This window comes from Elgaria multicarinata, chromosome 22, assembly GCF_023053635.1.
Source record: "Elgaria multicarinata webbii isolate HBS135686 ecotype San Diego chromosome 22, rElgMul1.1.pri, whole genome shotgun sequence".
Lineage (NCBI taxonomy): Eukaryota > Metazoa > Chordata > Lepidosauria > Squamata > Anguidae > Elgaria > Elgaria multicarinata.
Window position 1 is genome coordinate 298,384 of NC_086192.1, and position 17,474 is coordinate 315,857.

The 17,474-nt window shown below is 50.0% G+C and overlaps 1 protein-coding gene across 2 annotated transcripts; it reads left to right on the forward strand.

Annotated features, from left to right (window-relative positions):
* Window positions 1-5: 5 nt before the first annotated feature.
* YWHAE (tyrosine 3-monooxygenase/tryptophan 5-monooxygenase activation protein epsilon) lies at window positions 6-17,312 on the forward strand. Of its 2 annotated transcripts, XM_063146689.1 has the most exons (7): window positions 6-216; window positions 3,591-3,790; window positions 7,252-7,358; window positions 10,093-10,299; window positions 10,818-10,954; window positions 14,785-14,830; window positions 15,870-17,312. In XM_063146689.1, exons 1-6 carry the CDS (start codon window positions 153-155, stop codon window positions 14,790-14,792), a joined length of 723 nt encoding a protein of 240 aa, XP_063002759.1. In that variant the 5' UTR covers window positions 6-152; the 3' UTR covers window positions 14,793-14,830; window positions 15,870-17,312. The 2 variants fall into 2 exon arrangements, with proteins under 2 accessions (XP_063002759.1, XP_063002758.1); XM_063146688.1 differs by lacking the exon at window positions 14,785-14,830 and having other exon boundaries at window positions 7-216.
* Window positions 17,313-17,474: the final 162 nt, after the last annotated feature.

Here is a 17,474-nt window from a genome sequence, read left to right on the forward strand (position 1 = left end):
AGGCCCAGTGCCCGGATGTAGCGGGAGGAGGAGGCGCCGCCGCCGCCATCTTTGCCCGGAGAGCAGCGAGCGCTGATCGTGGCTGAGCCCCCCCGCCGGACCATCGGTCTCCATCCGCCCCGCGCAGCCCCCGCCGCCCTCGCCCTACGGACATGGACGATCGGGAGGACCTCGTCTACCAGGCCAAGCTGGCCGAGCAGGCCGAGCGCTACGATGGTGCGGCGGGGCCGGCCGCGCAGGCAGGGAGCGGGGGAGGCAGGGAGCGGGGGAAGCCGAGCGGGCGGGCCCGCCGCGGGCAGGAGCCGGACGGGGAAGAGGCGGCGGCAGGGGAACGGGTCTCCGCACAAAATGGCCGCCCGGGCAGGGAAGCGGCCGGGAGCGAGAAGGGCCGGCGGGCGGATGGGCAGGCGGGGGGCGCACACAAAATGGCGGCCACGCGCTCGCTCTGGAGCCCGAAAGGGAAGGCCCGGAGGGGAGCGGGAGAGACGCGGCGGGGGGCAAGGAGTCCCCAGCCGCCGCCGCCTCGCCGGGCAGGGCAGGACAAAAGCTCCCGGCGGCCGCCTCGGGCCGGGCCTGGGCGGCTCCCCGAGGCCTTGTGGGCGCAGAGGGGCGTGGCGCCTCCCGGGGGAGAGGGGGGAGGGCGCCTCCCTCGCCCGGCCCCCCTGTGTCGGAGGCCGCTGGCTGAGCCAGGCCGAGGGAGGCGCCCCCGGGGGTCACGGTCCTACTGCTGCCGCCGGCTTCCGTCCCTTGCTCAGGGGCCTCCCACCGCCCGACCTTCCCGAGGAGAAGTGCGGGGGGGCGGGGAATATGCGGCCCTCTTCCCACCCGTTGCGGATCGCGCTTGGGGGGGGGCGGCGACGGAGAACGCATGGGTTGGAAACCCGCCTTGGCAGCCCCCCCCCCCGCTGCCTTTGTTCCCTGCTGGGGAGTTGTCGATAGGGGACTCCCCACCCCCACCCCCGCGCCGTTCTGGGACCAAGAAGCAAAGGAGAGGGAGGCGGGAGGCCCCGGTCTCCTTCCTGGCACGATGGTGGCTCTTTCCCGGCTTGAGCAGCTCCCAAGGGCTGGTGTTGAGTGCTTCCCTGGGTGGGTCTGACCTGTGGCGGTGGTCCATGGCATTGCGCCAACATCTCCATATTTGCGGCACAGCCCTTGCGTGCCATCAGGGGACCAAGGCACAGGTGCTTCCAGTCGATGGAGGGGTGTGATCCGCGTTCTGATCACAGCCTCAGGCAGCCAGCTCCACAGCAAGGTGGGTGGCTCAAAAAAGCCGCTTCCCCTCATCCCCCAGATATGGAGAGCAGCTGGATCTCACGACCAGGCTGGGAGTGTGCTGGTAGAGCATGGGGCAGGCGCCCTCTGTCATAAGTGGACACTTTTTGGAACGTGATGCAGGAGCCTCGGGCCTCTGTGTGGTGGTAGATATGTTCTGCCTCCTGGGATGCTCCTAGCAGGTCCGAAAGGCCACACGGCCTACAGCTTTTGAGGCTTAGAAGCATGTTTAGGGTGAAGTTGCGCTTTCTGCTAGGATGGGCAGCTTGAATCCCAGCTGGACTTTACAAGACAAAAATCAGTCCGTTGTTGCTCACAACTGTGTGGAAATGGCCTGAGCACCTGGGAAGGTGGGGTTGGGGGTAGCCAGTTATCCAGTCCCAGCTGGAAAGCCTGAGGCGCTCCACTGCTACCTGTCTCTCTCCCTTTCTGAGCCTAAGATGTCCCAGCCTGGAAGCTGTGCAGAGGGTGGTCTGTCGTGCTCCAGTTCCAAGGTTTGGCAGGGGGGGGTTGTGTTTGGTTTGTGTGCTGAGAAACAATGTGAACCTGCAAGGGAGCTCTTTTCTTCAGCTTCAGAAATGCAGGGTGGGGTCAAGGACAACCCCCTCCTGGCCAGCAGGGTACAGGCAATCACCCATATTTGATGGGCCCTCAGGAATGAAATTGGAGGAGACCTCCAAGATGTGCAGAAGACGTGCTTCAAATGAAAACGCTTCCTCAACTCTTAAAAGCATGCTGGAAGTCCCCAACATCTTGATTTTAGACTTACCTCAAATCTGAGGAAGAGTGTTACAAAAGAGGTGTTAGGGTCTTTTGTGCACCTTGAAGGAGTCCCCTGCCTTGTTGTCTTCCTGTCTTTTCTCCCCTCAGGGCTGCCAACATTTTGAGACCCCTTCTTCTGCCCATATTCTTCTTCTCTTCACTTCCAAATTTTGAAACTTTGATTTTGGAAAGAATTATGCTGTATAAAAACGTGACAAATAGATATAGGAACACAATCTGGCTCTTTTCAGTGCTGTCCTCCAACAAACACCTGACTAGGCCTTTTCCTCTTGGAATGCCCTTTACCTAGCAAATCAGTTCTCCAGTCCAGCAGCCGGCTGCCCTGAGACAAACTTGCTTGTCCTGGAGCACATTAGTGGCAAAAGATTGCGGGGAGACCCTGGGAGGTTGGGTTGTTTCCTTATTTACTGCCTTTGCACCCTGCCACTCCACACAGTATGCCCAAACAGCTAACAACAAAATCCACAGTTTAAAAACAACATAATAAACAATAAGGGAACATCTAAAAGTCATACAAAAGCTTACAGAAAATAGCAGCCAGTTAAAACATTATTTAATTAAAACACAGAACAGAAGAGAAAAACCACTTCTGTAGTTCAAATTTGAGTCTGGGCACACAGCCCCCAAGGAGGCCCTTCCCTTTCGTTCCCACCAAATGCACCTCAGAGGTTGGTGAAAGAAGGGTCCCTCCGGAAAGCCTTCATAAGGGGGAAGGTGGCAGGCCTCCTGGCAGCCTGCTCCTAAGTCGGTTAGGGCATCCTTTGTCATAACCAGCATGGAGACAGACAGGCAGAGCTACAGCTATGGGGCAGTATAGAAATATAATAAGTAAACCCAGGAGTCCTATGGTCTCTGAACCTGGACAACAGCCTGGCTGCAGTGTTCAGAACCACCTGAAGCTTCCAAGGCAGCCCCACATAGAGTGTGTTGTGGTAGTCCAGCATGGCCAAATCACACAGCTCAAGGAATAGCCTTGGCTGAGCCCAAAGCACTCTTGAAACCTGGGTCTGGGAGTGAATCAGCGAGTCATCGTCCCCCAAACAATGAATCTGGTTTTCCTTGCATCCTGTTCAGGACAGGCTGCTCTCCTGATGGATCCTTGTTGCCTTACTGCTGTTTCCAGTAATCTAGAATGATGCTAATTTCTGTTCCAGTGATGGTTTCTCCTGGCTATAGGGTGGGGGCGCCTGGAATTTCAGCCCACGTGTGCCACTTGCAGCTCTGCTGTCAGGGTTGCTGCATTTGTGCCCTTGACAGAGTGAGCTCTGCCTTATGAGTGCAGCATAAAATGCTTCCTGTCAGAAATGAGGGCTCTGAGATGTGTGTGTTCTGTTGTGTGAGGGCACGTTTGCCTCCTCGATGCCTGCCCATGATGTCCAGGTTTGGCTTGGCCGATATTTACACAGCTCCCCAACTGAGCTGAAGGTGAGGTTCTGGACTCAAGTTATCAGCGCTGGTTTTAGGTAGATTAACCTGAATGGTGTAAGCAAGCAACGGTGTACAAACACACACAGACACACATATTCTTTCTTTAGAAATGGTTGAGTCCATGAAGAAAGTGGCTGGAATGGATGTGGAGCTGACAGTCGAAGAAAGGAACCTGCTGTCGGTTGCATACAAGAACGTGATCGGTGCTAGAAGAGCTTCTTGGAGAATAATCAGCAGCATTGAACAGAAAGAGGAAAACAAAGGCGGAGAAGACAAATTGAAGATGATCCGAGAGTATCGGCAAATGGTGAGTCCTGCAGGAAGTGATGGGTCCCCTGGGTGGGCTGTTGAGCTCCTCCATGCAAACAGGCACAGGCATAGTCTGAATGTCTTTCTGGTGCGTGACAGCAGAAATTCCCCAATTAGCAGGTGAGTTTGGCTCATAGAGCGTGCTTGCCCAGTTGGGGGTGCGGGTGGCCCAATGCTTAAGTGTCTGTGGGGTGGCCGTGCTTGGGCTCAGGGAAGATCCCCCCAAGGTCAGGTAGGGTCTTAACTTGGGTCTTTACATGGCTCTCCCCTCCACCACCACATCTGCATAGTCCCTTGGGGAAATGCTCTCTGTATCTGGATCCTTCTGTAGCCCCACCCATGCAGAGAGGTGGGGTTAGCAGGGTCAGGAGAACCCCAAGGTTTACAGGAGTACCGAAATATTTAGGGTAAGGCATGCTGGGATGGCAGCATGCCTTCTCCACTTGTACACAGTTCCATTATTTATTTATTTATTTATTTATTTATTTACATTTATATACCGCCCCACAGCCGAAGCTCTCTGGGCGGTTTATAACATTTAAAAATAGTAAACATTAAAAGTATACAATTTAAAAACACACACACACACACACACACACACACACACACACACATAAAAACAGTATAAAAACAACAGTATCCATTTAAAAACAACAATTGTGGGGTCCATTAAAAACAAACTTAACGTTGTTAAATGCTGTTAAAAATGCCTGGGAGAAGAGAAAAGTCTTGACCTGGCGCCGAAAAGATAACAATGTTGGCGCCAGGCGAGCCTCATCGGGGAGATCATTCCACAGTCGGGGGGCCACCACTGAAAAGGCCCTCTCCCTTGTTGCCATCCTCCGAGCTTCCCTTGGAGTAGGCACTCAGAGGAGGACCTTAGATGTTGAGCGCAGTGTACGGGTAGGTTCATGTCGGGAGAGGCGTTCCATCAGGTATTGTGGTCCCAAGCCATGTAGGGCTTTATAGGTTAAGACCAGCACCTTGAATTGGGCTCGGAAACATATAGGCAGCCAATGCAAGCGGGCCAGAATCGGTGTTACATGCTCAAACCTCCCTGTTCCAGCTACCAATCTGGCCGCCGCATTTTGCACAAGCTGCAGCTTCCGGACCGTCTTCAAAGGCAGCCCCATGTAGAGGGCATTGCAGTAATCTAATTTGGAAGTTACCAGAGTATGGACAACTGAAGCTAGGTTATCCCTGTCCAGATAGGGGCGTAGCTGGGCCACCAACCGAAGTTGGTAGAAAGCACTCCGTGCCACCGAGGCCACCTGAGCCTCAAGTGACAAAGATGGTTCTAGGAGAACCCCCAAGCTACGAACCTGCTCCTTCAGGGGGAGTGCAACCCCATCCAGAACCGGTTGAACACCCCCCATCCGATCAGAGGAACCACCCACCAGCAGCATCTCAGTCTTGTCTGGATTGAGCTTCAGTTTATTAGCCCTCATCCAGTCCATTGTCGCAGCCAAGCACCGGTTCAGCACATCCACAGCCACACCTGATGAGGATGAAAAGGAGCAGTAGAGCTGCGTGTCGTCAGCGTACTGATGACAGCGCACTCCAAAACTCCGGATGACCGCACCCAACGGTTTCATGTACATGTTAAACAGCATGGGGGACAAGACCGATCCCTGCGGAACTCCATACTGAAGAGTCCACGGGGCCGAGCAATGTCCCCCAAGCACCACCTTCTGGAGCCGTCCTGCTAAGTAGGAGCGGAACCACTGCAATGCAGTGCCCCCCACTCCCAACTCAGCCAGACGTTCCAGAAGGATACCATGGTCGATGGTATCGAAAGCCGCTGAGAGATCAAGGAGAATCAACAAAGTCACACTCCCCCTGTCCTTCTCCCGACATAGGTCATCATACAGGGCGACCAAGGCTGTTTCCGTGCCAAAGCCGGGCCTGAAACCCGACTGAAATGGACCCATTAGGGGCTTATTTGAGCAAACTGGTGGTTGTTAAACTTTTGGGAAGGAAAGGGAAGGTCTTGGATGCTTTCCCGGGAATCCTAAAAGAGCCTCAGAAAATTGACATCTCATAACTGTAGTGCAGTGAGAATGAGAGGTAATTGTGCATTACACTAGGGATAACCCCCTGCGAAATCTCAGGCAGATGTGTGGCCTTAGAAACGAAGCTGGGATTATATTTTTATAGCTTCTAATATTTTTTCCAGGGTGCAATTTCACTAGGAGGCATTTGTCAGTAGTTTTGGTTAAATCTTCTGCATAACATACTTTCTATTTCGTGGCCCTGGCGGAAAGGGCTTGCAAGTGTGTGCCCTCTGAGGAGGCCCTGATGGGGGCGGGGAGCAGTGCTTCCCTCAAGCCATGAGGCCAGGGGTGCCTCCAGGAAGCGCATGGGACCAGTGAGGCATGGTGGCATTAGCCCCCTCCTTGGTGGCCTGTTCTCAGCATTGGCTGTTCCCAGCGGGCATCTCTTCCAGTTAGATCTCCTTGTTTTATATAAGGCACGGAGGATCCTTGGAGTCTTCTTTCCTGTCCCTTTAACTCCCAGCACCCAGCTTTCCTTTTTGACTGCTGCAGTACATTCTGTTTGTGTTTGAGCACCACCCACCGCAAGGTTGACATGGTCTCTTTGCTGAATGTGCAGGATGTGGGGTGTGTGGGTGGTGGTGGTGGTGTGGCTCCTAGGCTTACAAAGGAGCATGTCTTCCTTGGTAGAAAGCTGAAGGGCTCTTGGCCCTTTGAACTGTGGTGAGAGCCCCCCTGGACCCCTGACCCCAGGGCTACTCTGGCAGAGTGAGCCGCTTCTGCACACGGAATGCTGCGGCCCTCTGTGCTGTGGAAATGAAGCCACCCTGGTCCTGTACTCACCATTCTTCTACACTGGCACACAATGTGGAATTGCACCCTGGGAAAAAGAAGCTCTTAAAGGCTTCCCTTCCCAGATTTATTTTTAAAGAGCTCTTCGTATCTGCATAATAGTAAAAAGTATCTAAACACAAAGCTGTGTGTAGAAAGACTTTTGGATGAGTTGCTGGATTAAAGAGCAGGTCACCCAAGCTGATGTGCTCCTGCTGTGGCCGGTGTGGGTCATCCAGGCATAGACTCTATCACCCTATTGTGGCTCAATACGGCCCGTGATTGATAATCAAGGGTGGGACTAGCTTCTGCGTGCCCAGGAGGTCGGGAAGAGGGAGCAAAGTACGTGAAGGGTGGTGTCGTGAACACCTGGGAACTCTCAGCCTGAAAAGTTCTCCATAGCCTTGCATGTTGAGTTCTGTGGGGCACCTGATGAAATTTGTACCCAGGAATAAAATGATTCCTGGCTCTGGAATAACAAATGGGGAGCCAGCCCCCCCCCCTTCAAACACTCTGCTCTGGGTGGGGAAGTTCCTTCGTCTTTGGATGGTTTTGTAGAAGCGAGGGAGTTGCATGTATTCACTGACAGCAGCATTCCTGAACCAGCCCTTCTTTTGTCTTTTTTCCTCCCAAGGTGGAGACTGAATTGAAACTCATCTGTTGTGATATTCTGGATGTACTGGACAAACACCTCATTCCAGCAGCCAACACTGGCGAATCCAAGGTTTTCTATTATAAAATGTAGGTGATGCATTGGAGTGCAGTAGTGTGTGTGCCAAGGGGGAGAAGGTGCTTGGACTAGGGTGCTCGCCTGGAGAACGGCTGTGCCCAAAGGAGCTCTACCCCAGAGATGGCACATTTCCAGACACGTTGAACCCAGTTCTGACATTACTACATCAAGAACATAAACTGCACTATGCACAATGTAGGACATGACATATTAAGCTTAAAAACCGTAAAAGCATTAGTTTTATTTAGGTGATAATTACAAATAATAACCAGGTGCAAGCTGCTGATCCTAAGGTACCAAGGAAATTATTATTATTATTATTATTATTATTATTATTATTATTATTATTATTATTATCGTCATCATTGTTTGGGCCTCGCAACAAAACCCACCCACCCATCTCTCAGAGGCAACCGTGAGTGGAGTTGCACTGCAAGCACCACTTCCCTCGTCCAAACTGTTTCTGCTTCTGTTGGGCTGCATTCCTACACACATGTATCTGGAGTAAGTCCCACTGAACTCGAATGGGACTTCCAGGAAGCAATGCCTTTCTGTAGTTCAGCAGAATGAGATGAGAGTGGATCCACGCAGGGATTGGATGTGCCTCATTCCAGTGCCTGCACAGATCAGCCTTTCCCAACTTGGTGCCCTCCAGATGGCTTGAACTTCAACTTATGCTAGAAGCTGTAGTCCAAGTCATCTGGAGGGCACCAGGTTGTGGAAGATTGCTGTGGAAGGCACAACTAGTAGAAACCGTTTTGAGGGAGGAAAGTGCAGCTAAACCAATACTTTAAAGCCATGCTCTAAAAAGCATTTCACTCATTTTTGTAGCAGAAAATGAGAATTCCTGGGTTTTTCTCCCCACTGTAAAAATGGAAAAGGGGGTGGAGTGCACAATTCTGCGAGTCTTTCTAGCCTTGGAATGTAGAATTGTTTTTTGGGGTGGGGGTGGATTGCTCCCAGCCCCATCTACCATGGCCCAGATGATGTGTGCTGTGGGGCATGGCTCCTTGACATCACACACACACACACACACACACACACACACACACACACACTTCTTCGCGCTGGAAGGAGACACAAAACTCCGGCCTCCTCCCAGAAAGAGACACCGGCTGGCCACCTCACAAGCCTGCTGCTAACTGTGATGGCAGATGGCAGCAGGGGATGGGGCAGCAGGACCCGCCTGTTTCCTAGGGAAAGGTGGTCCTTCTCCCAGTGGTGCTGCAGTGGCATGCTGACGAAGGGATGCCCACTGTCTGCCCGTTCTCAGAGGAGAGATGGCAGCGGGGCGGGGCGCTTGTGTGTGTGTTCCTCCAGGGAGCGGATCCTGGAGCCCAAGCCCCACCCCAGAAGAACCCCAAGAACCTCTGTGGGCCAGCGGTTCTGCTCCCCTCTTCTGGCCCTTCCCATCTCCACCCTTTTCTCCGTGCTGCAGTCCGAGCCCTTGGCCGCTGCAGCTGCCTCCTCCTCTGTGCTCGGGGGTGTGTGTTGGGGGCTGCTTCTGCAGTGGGCCCAGGGGCTTTGTAGCCACCTCCTCTCATGCCTAATATGCATTCATTTATTTATTACGTTGTTAGCCCGCCCAATAGCTGAAGCTCTCTGCATGTGTTTATTTACTCCGTGCGTGTACTGTGTTTCACCTGAACAAAGGGTTTCATTGTTTTTTGAACTGGCAATAATTCGCTTAGCTCCGTTTTACGTGTTCTGTATTAGATAATATAGCAGCGTCAGAGTAACAGGGTGGATTGATTCAAATCTTCAAGACAAAAGGTCACATCAGAATTTCCTAAACAAGGGTGCAAATCGAACACGTCTGGATGTAGACGTGGATGCATGTTAATGTACAATTAAATAGATTCTTATAACCAGACTTCACATCTGTTGCACTGCATATATTTTGAAGGCTTTGCATTTTTACCTAGCAAGAGAATGTATTTTAAAATAATCCCAAGTGGTTTTAGGACCAGTAGCCATAACAGTTTCTAAGGTTGAGTATGTTGGGAATACCGGCTGCTGCATCCCATGTTGCCCATTTCTTCTACACTCTGCCTTCTGGTCCCGCCCTCATAAAAACAAAAGTAGCTAGCAAAAATGAAATGCCCATGAAGCCTAGTCTTTGGCCGGATTATAGTGGTTTACTTTCATGAGGTAGAGTGAATATCCCTGTTTTAGACGCGATCAAATTGGTTCTTCCCTTACATAGAACAGCTGGCTTTACCTCAGTGGCTGCAGTAGCGGGGAATGGCAAGACAGAATTCTGGCTCCCACACACAGACGTGTTGTCTACATCCAGACTTGTTCCTCCTTTTGCAAGCTAGGATGTGTTTCATGAACAAACCCTGGCTTGTGAAGGGAGAAGCAAGCCAGGATCCCAGGTTTGGGGTTCTACGTTGGCTGCTTGCACTAGTGGGAGGAGCTGAACGGGAGCCAGTGGGCACGTGGCTCATTCGCCGTAAGCCAGGCTTACTGTGTTACGGGAATGCGACCAGGGTAGAAGCCATTGATTCAGCTTAGAAACTGATATATTCCAATTATGCAATACTAACTAAGAGGTTCTCTAAGAGGAATGTAGTATTTACAATTTCCAGAGGGATAGCAAAGTTAGTTTTTAAAGTGCTATGAGATCTTATTTCAGGATTTGATATTTTTTTGAAAGAATTGACCTAAATAAAAATCAGATTTTTTACAACATTTTTTTCCACCAATGTAAGCAATATTTTCTTTCGTTCCTTCCTCCCCCAGGAAAGGGGACTACCACAGGTATCTTGCCGAGTTTGCCACAGGGAATGACAGAAAGGAAGCTGCCGAGAACAGCCTGGTGGCTTATAAAGCTGCTAGCGATATTGCAATGACAGAACTTCCGCCAACACATCCCATCCGCCTAGGACTTGCCCTCAACTTCTCTGTTTTCTACTATGAAATTCTTAATTCTCCTGACCGCGCCTGCAGGTGAGCCGCCTGTGTGTGGAGGGAGGCCGTCCCATCTTTCCCCCTGCATGTATATCGGGAGCCTTGTGAAGGGCTCCCTTATTGATCTAGAGTGTGAACGCCCCACCTACTAACCGACACTTCTGAAGTGTACTCCAGGTTGAAGAAGATGAGGCAGGAAGCCTTAGGGGTGTGTGGCCGTCCCACCCACCCAGGCTTGAGACATCCCCAGTGCTGCTCTGCGGCAGTGTCTTTGGGCCATCGCTCCCCACTAGCCATTGAAAACATTCCCCTGTGTTCTTACTCAAGTGTTGAAAACTTACTCCGCCTGTCTGAACTGGTTGTTTTGGAGAGCAGCGTGAGATATACCATGCACGCTGACATGAGGGTGGCGAGCCCTGAATCTAATGAGGGTGAAGGGGACCCCAGCATTCCTTGCAAAGGGGCCGGGGGGCGGGGTTGGCATCTGAGGCGGAGGGCAGGCCTTCATCTTGATTTGCTGGGTCTGGTACCTTGAAATGTTTTGCATTTCATTGTAGGTTGGCAAAAGCAGCTTTTGATGATGCTATTGCAGAACTGGACACACTGAGTGAAGAAAGCTATAAGGATTCTACGCTTATCATGCAGTTGTTACGTGATAACCTGACACTATGGACTTCAGACATGCAGGGGGATGGTGAGTAGCCCGGTGGCGATGCTCCAGCCTTCCTCTCAACAATAGGGAGAACAGGGGGCAATGAGGCCATGTGTGTCCCTTCCCGTAAGAGGACAGACGATGAGCCTGGAACCAGCAGGGGAGGAGGGTTGTCATGAGGTGAGGAAGGCTTGATGGCACCCTTTTCTCCCCACTGCCCGCTGTCCTGTTTATCAGTTTAGGGCTGGCATCGCCAAACTTGAGCATTTTCTCAGTATATGGGGGCGTAGGGGAAAGAATGCAGTTCTGGAGATGAGCAACGCCTGCTCCCCAAACGAGAGCCTCCCTCCAGAATATGGAGTTTACACTGTCAGGTCCACATCCTTTAATCTCTTGTCCTGCATTTTCCCTTTTAAAACATTTTGTGTCTCTCAAACTGCTCTCAGACATAGATTCCCATGGTCTGACTTCTGGTTTGTACAGACACTCTTTTCCTCCCTTTCCTCTCTCAGACAGTTTTTACAATGTCACTTCCCTCTAATTCACTTCTAAGGGTTCCATCTTGTCCCCCAAATAGGTAAAAGGGCTGGTCTTATTTTTGGGTGGTCCCATTTCTTTTCCAAACTGACAGGCACTCAACCCCTGAGTTTCAGTTGGAACCCACAATCACACCCTTCTTAGCACGGGTTCTGTTTACGTTTCATCGCGTACAGCCCCATGCTACAAACAGCAAGGAGCTTCGGCCAGCCCATCAGTTCTCCAGTTTTCTCGTTAATACTGTGGATCCCCCGGGGAGGTGCTCCTATAGCAGGATGTGTGTGTGTAATTTTATTGGTGCCTAAGGGTTCCCCCAAATGTGCTGATGCCACTGTTTGGTTCCCTTTCTTTTGGCACTCACTGGCCCCGATCACATGTCATGACAGTAAATTGTGGATTACTTAACCCAGAATTTGCTGTGGGATGTGCATGAGCCGCTTTCCCTTTCTGCAAACAACCTCCATTCAAAGGTTGTGAGCATAACATTATTTGAACCCAGCGCAGGGGTTTATCAACCCAGCACTCTGGGTTCGCACATCATGCTCACAAGCTCTGATCGGAGTTTGATTATAGAAAGCCAATGGATTGCGCATGTTGCATGTTGTCCTCGCAAACCATCGGTCAAATAGCCCACAATTTTCTGCTGTGCAGTGTTGATCGGGGCACTCCCTGCATTTGCTGTCAGAGCGCTACCGAAAGAGGATTGTGTGTCTTTTTGGGGTGTTCAGCTTTGGGCTCTTTTCAAGGCTGGTTCAGATGTTGAGGGCCTTCTAGGCCGTGGGAAATGTTGCAGAGTCTTCGAAGCCGGTCCGGTTGCAAAGCTTGAAGTCGGTTGAGGAAAGGGAATGGTAGTCTTGATCCTGAGCAGCAGCAGCAGCAGGGAAGTACTTAATGCAGGAGTCCCCCTTTTAAAAATATATATATATTTTTCTTTTACTGGATGCTGGGATCATTTCAAAGCAAAGTAAGCCAAGTTACATGATGTGACATAAAGACATTTTTGGGAAATGAACATGAGAGAGAGTGTGAGAGAGGGGAGAGTATTGGTGGGTGGTGATCCAGAGTAAGAGCGAAAAAGAGATTGCGGGGTGGGTGGGGTGGGGGATGAGTTGGCCAAAGAGTTTTCCCTTCTGGGAAATAGGTTCCTGTTGGCACAGCAAATTTTGCCCCGTTTTTCCGCACCTTTTGTGGACTTGCCTTGCCTCCCATGGCAGCCGTTTTGTGGTGGTGCTCAGAGTGACACACCTGTCCACAGGCCCAGAAAGGTTGCTTGGCCCTTGCTTGAGAAAAAAACATCCGGACTTTCCTCCCTCCAAGCTTCTGTTGTGAAGAGCCCTCACACACACCCCTGCAGCACCGTGCCTCTTCTCGCCTCTCCGGGGCTTCTGGGGGGCGGGGCGGCTCCTGCTTCTGTCCTGGCGTTGCCCGTTGATTCCAGGCACAGAATATCTCACCGGAGGAAGAGGCTGAGGTCTTACCAGTGGAGAGCGGAGATTTAAATGAATGAGCTCTCAGTTGCTGTTTTAAGGTAGAATTTCAACTTCCAAAAGGAGAGGCTGGTTTTAAGTCACTGATCTCTTGGAAATCCAGATTTTTCCTGAACAAGCATGCTTACAACATTTTGTATTAAACATTCAAGTCTTTTGCACTGCAGAATTCTGTCCGCTTAAGAGCCCCCCCTGCCTGGCCCTCTACACACATAAGGTTTATATGCAGGATTACGGCCTTGAAGTACAGTCTGCGCAGGCTCCCATTGAGCAAAGTGGCACATACTTCTGAGTAAATATGCATAGGGTTGGGTTGTAACTAGTATCCAGAACTTTCCAAAAGGAAAGAAGAGTCATTCATCCTCTTGGTACTGCTTTTCACTAGATTTCCCCCCCCCTTTTTTTTTCTTTTTAAATTTATTTATTAAACTCTATTTAACAAAGCGGTTAAAAAAGTTAAAAATATATATAAAAACATACAAGTCAGACAGCGTTTCTAATAAATACACAAACACGATTTCTGTAGATGCCGAACCGAGCTTGTTTCCTTCAATTTACTATGGTCAGAGGAAGATTTGTTAAACCAGAGTTGGATGCCACATCTGTACCATTGATGTAATCGAGAAAAGGAGACCATATTTCATTGAATGGGTCATAGCTAAGTTGGCCCGAAACTCTGTGGTGGTAGGTTAATTTTTCAGAGCAGGCTATATCCCACACTTTCCCTTTCCATCCAGTGAGTGTAGGGCCCTTTGGATCCTTCCAATGTTTGGTGATTTCTAAGAGTTGCTGTAAAGAGGATAAATACCAATTCTTTATGGGTAAGGGAGGGGTTTAGAGCATTGGGCAGGGACAGCAGGGCCAGGCTTGATTCTGGCAAGATTATCTGATCAGTGGCCTTAGAAATTATATTGAAGATAGTTTCCCAGAACTGCTTCAGGGCCTTACACTCCCACCACATATGTAAGTAAAAGCCCTTTTCATCGCATCCTCTCCAACACAACGGGGAGATTGAAGTCGTTGCATGCGAGAGTTGAATTGGAGTTATATACCATCTTAATATAACCTTGAGGGCTGACTCCTGTATGCGGGACGATATTGTTCCGAGGGGGGGATTTATCCAAATTGGTTTCCATTTTGTATCTTCAATCTGTATATGTAGATCAGTTTCCCATATGCTCCTCAGAGCCAGGGAGAAGCCACCACCCCTCTCAAACAATAGGTCATAAATTGCTGAGGTCATGTCTTTATCTTTCCCTTTATTTTCCCAGAAAATTCACTTTATTAGGTTATTAACAGAAACAATATCTCAGACCATTAAAACAGAAAATATCCTTCAAATAGAACATCTTTATTACAATCAGGATCGTGCTCGCGCAGTTGTCACCTTTGCGAACAAATATATCACCAGCTTCTCACTAGTTGTGAACTGCTTTGGGAAGTCAGGAAATTACTGTAGACAGTGATGTGCTACCATAACTTCATCATGGGCTTATTTTATTTTTGGTGAAGGCAGGGTGAGAAAAGATGCTTCTGCTTTTTACTATGAAACTTGTAAAAATAGAAATCTAATAGGAGGTGTGGCGTGCTTCTCGTTGGTGTTTCAGCAGGCCACGGGGCAGGCCACTGGCAGCAGCATGTCTGAGGGGGGCCATGCTGTCACATGGCTGGACCCAAATGGTGGGTGCCCTTTCTGCCTCCTTGCCATCCGTTACTTTTGCAGCCTCGTTTCTAAACAAGTGGACAGGGGCTTATCCCATCCCTGCCTCACACTTTCTGTAAACATGCTCAATCGCATTGGTGACTTCTTTGTAACTCCTGGTTTTCCCTCCCTTTTCTGTTGTGTAGATTCTTAAGGGGAACGCCACCTGTTCATTTTCTAAAACTCTACTTCGTAAGTCTTCATGATGACTTTGGGAATATCTGCTTTCCTCCCTGTCACTAATCCTGCTTGCATCCTGCTTGCATCTCTGACTCCATTCCAGGGCTATGGCCCAGCTCTCTTCTCTTCCCCCCACCCTGCTTTGTCATAACTGGAACCGAACCTGGTTACCTGGGTGGGCACACAGAAGTGCTTGCTCTTCAGCCAGTACGCTAGGCTTCTCTGGGCACCCTGTGCCAGCTGTTATTCCTGGCCTCCCAGCTGCCCCTTGGCTTCCCCTTTCATTGGCCCCAGTGAAGCGGTCTGGTTGGCGGACACACCCCTTGTGCCTGGCAAGGCTGGCCTTGAAGTGCCATGCGGGGCAATGTGGACCCCGAGCCCTTTGGCCAAGGGCTCTGACCATTGCATACCTTGGGCTGGAGTCCAGCAATGTGAGGTGTGCGTTCCTTGGTCTTTGGGACCCGTGCTTGTGTGTGCAGGGCCAGGCACAACTTGTCAGTGGCAGAGTGCAGTGGAGTAGTTGTGATGGTTTTGTTGCATGCTTCAAGTCTGAGCAGGTGGCACCAGATTAATGAGATGCATGTGAACAACCGTGGCCAAAGTGGCCTTTAGTAACCTTTGACCCAGGGCTGCTTGTACTGGAGTTTCAAAGTAACAGTTAAAAATAGGATTTGCCTTTCGTAGAGCAGATTTGAAGGGTGGACTAACCTTGTGTTGCTGCTGCTGAGGGTTGGCCACTGAAAACGGTGCCTCCTTTTTGATTTCGCTGTGGAAGTCTTTTGCCTTTTTGCTGTGCAGGTGAGGCTATGGGGGAAACTCATTTTTGTGGGCCTATAATGAAGCTTTGCCCAGGGACAGTGCTACCTGGAGAGGTCTTCCTCGAGTGTTCTTTACCTTCACAACCCCGTGCCAGTTTCCACAACCATCAGTGCTCTGTGCTGTGATGGACAGTGCCCCAGGAGAGATGCCTGGAGTCCACCGCGAAGACCTTGATGGTGGGATGCTTGCTGTCACCTGGGCGTGGCCTAACTTTGTCGGTTTTTCTACCCAGGTGAAGAACAGAGTAAAGAAGCGCTGCAGGATGTGGAAGATGAGAACCAGTGAGACATCAAGGCCAATAAGAGACCCCATCTCTGCCCCCTTCTCCCCACCCCCTCCCTTAAGCCCCTCCGTGTCCCTGGGAGCCATCTTATCTGACGTTTGTGATGGGCCCCAGAATTTCGGTTCCTACCCTGTTGGTTTTTTTACACAGTTGAAACGTTCTTTAAAAGGCAAGAGTGAATGTCTGTGGATTTTACTGGTGCCAGCTTTCAGTTTCTTTAAGACACTAACCGGACTGGCTGCATAGAGGTTTTTCCTGCATTACTGTGTTGTCTTCTGTCAGTGTTGGAGGTGACACCTGGAAGCCATTAGAATTCTAGAGGAAGCTTTTTGCACTGTAGGGTGCATGTGGAGGCATTTTTCATTTTTTATAATTGTTTAAACAATTTTATACCAGTGTTTAAAATTGGGCGTTTAGCTTGAAGTTACAGGTTTTATTGGAACAGTTTCTGTAGTGGTTTTGCTGTAAAAGAAAAAGAAACGAAACAAAAAATAATCCAAAACTGTGCTGAGCTGATGAGATGTTGCTGCAACCGATGGTGCTGGTGAACAGTTCAACAATCCGTGGCTGCTCATTCTTGCCTTCTCTTTACTTTCCCTCCAAGCAGGTCAGCATTGAAGGTGGCGATGAAAAGCCTGCATGTGTGTTCAATATTTTTCTCTCCCGCCCCCCCTCCCTCTTCGCTAGCTCAACCTCTTTTGTTCAGTATGTGTAACTTGAAGCTAATTTGTACTACTGGATATCTGACTGGAGCCACAGATACAGGATCTGTATTGTTCTTACTGAAACACAGCATGGAATTAACATTAAACTTAAATAAAACAACCCTAAATTAAAATGCCAAATACTACTGCTACTTTACCCTGGTAACTGTTTAGCAAGAGGTGCAGGCAGAACAAGTAGCAGAAAAAAAAGTGTGATTTCATTGAGTGCTGTTGGCTGTAACTTAATTAGATGGCCTAAAGCTGAATTTGTGAGTCTAAATTAATGGCTGTACAGAGCACAAACTTGGGTACTGAGGGAATGTTTCTTAGCAGTTAAACAGAGAGGCTAGCCCCAAATGAGGGGGTCAGGTTGATCTAGAGCAAGGGTCTCTTGGAGAAGCAACCAGGCTCTCCTCTCTGGTTTCTTAAAAGCTCTGTTTTCTTTCAAAGTTCACCTCTGTTGTAAGCCATGTTCAGTCCTATTGTTCAGGTGCTGGCAAAACACTGAAAGGACTGTCAGAAAATGTTACACGCACACAGAGACCCCCAAAAGTATTCCTTCACTGCTTCAACTTTTTTTCTTGCTTCTGGTCTGAACTGTCTCCTTGACTTTTAGCTTCATCTGGCCTTTCCCTTTGGACTGAGCAGTGAGTCTGTTAGATAAATAAAATACTGTGTAAAGATTCTGCACCTCAGACTGCTCTCTGCTGAACTCAATTAAAAGTGGGGAATGCTTCAGCTGTAGTCCAGCCCCTGCCTCCACAGGCCTCTCCACCTCTGTCCTAACCCCAGCCGTGCAGTCAAGCTGGGTAACCTTTCCCCCTGTGGAACTGACCAGGTGGCAAACAGT

What these genes read in the sequence shown, in the direction of transcription:
- YWHAE (XM_063146688.1), top strand. Translation starts at nt 153, where the DNA reads ATGGACGATCGGGAGGACCTCGTCTACCAGGCCAAGCTGGCCGAGCAG. An exon ending in AAGGTTTTCTATTATAAAAT is followed by an intron (nt 7,359 to 10,092) that starts GTAGGTGATGCA and finishes TTCCTCCCCCAG; the next exon opens with GAAAGGGGACTACCACAGGT. An exon ending in TCTCCTGACCGCGCCTGCAG is followed by an intron (nt 10,300 to 10,817) that starts GTGAGCCGCCTG and finishes ATTTCATTGTAG; the next exon opens with GTTGGCAAAAGCAGCTTTTG.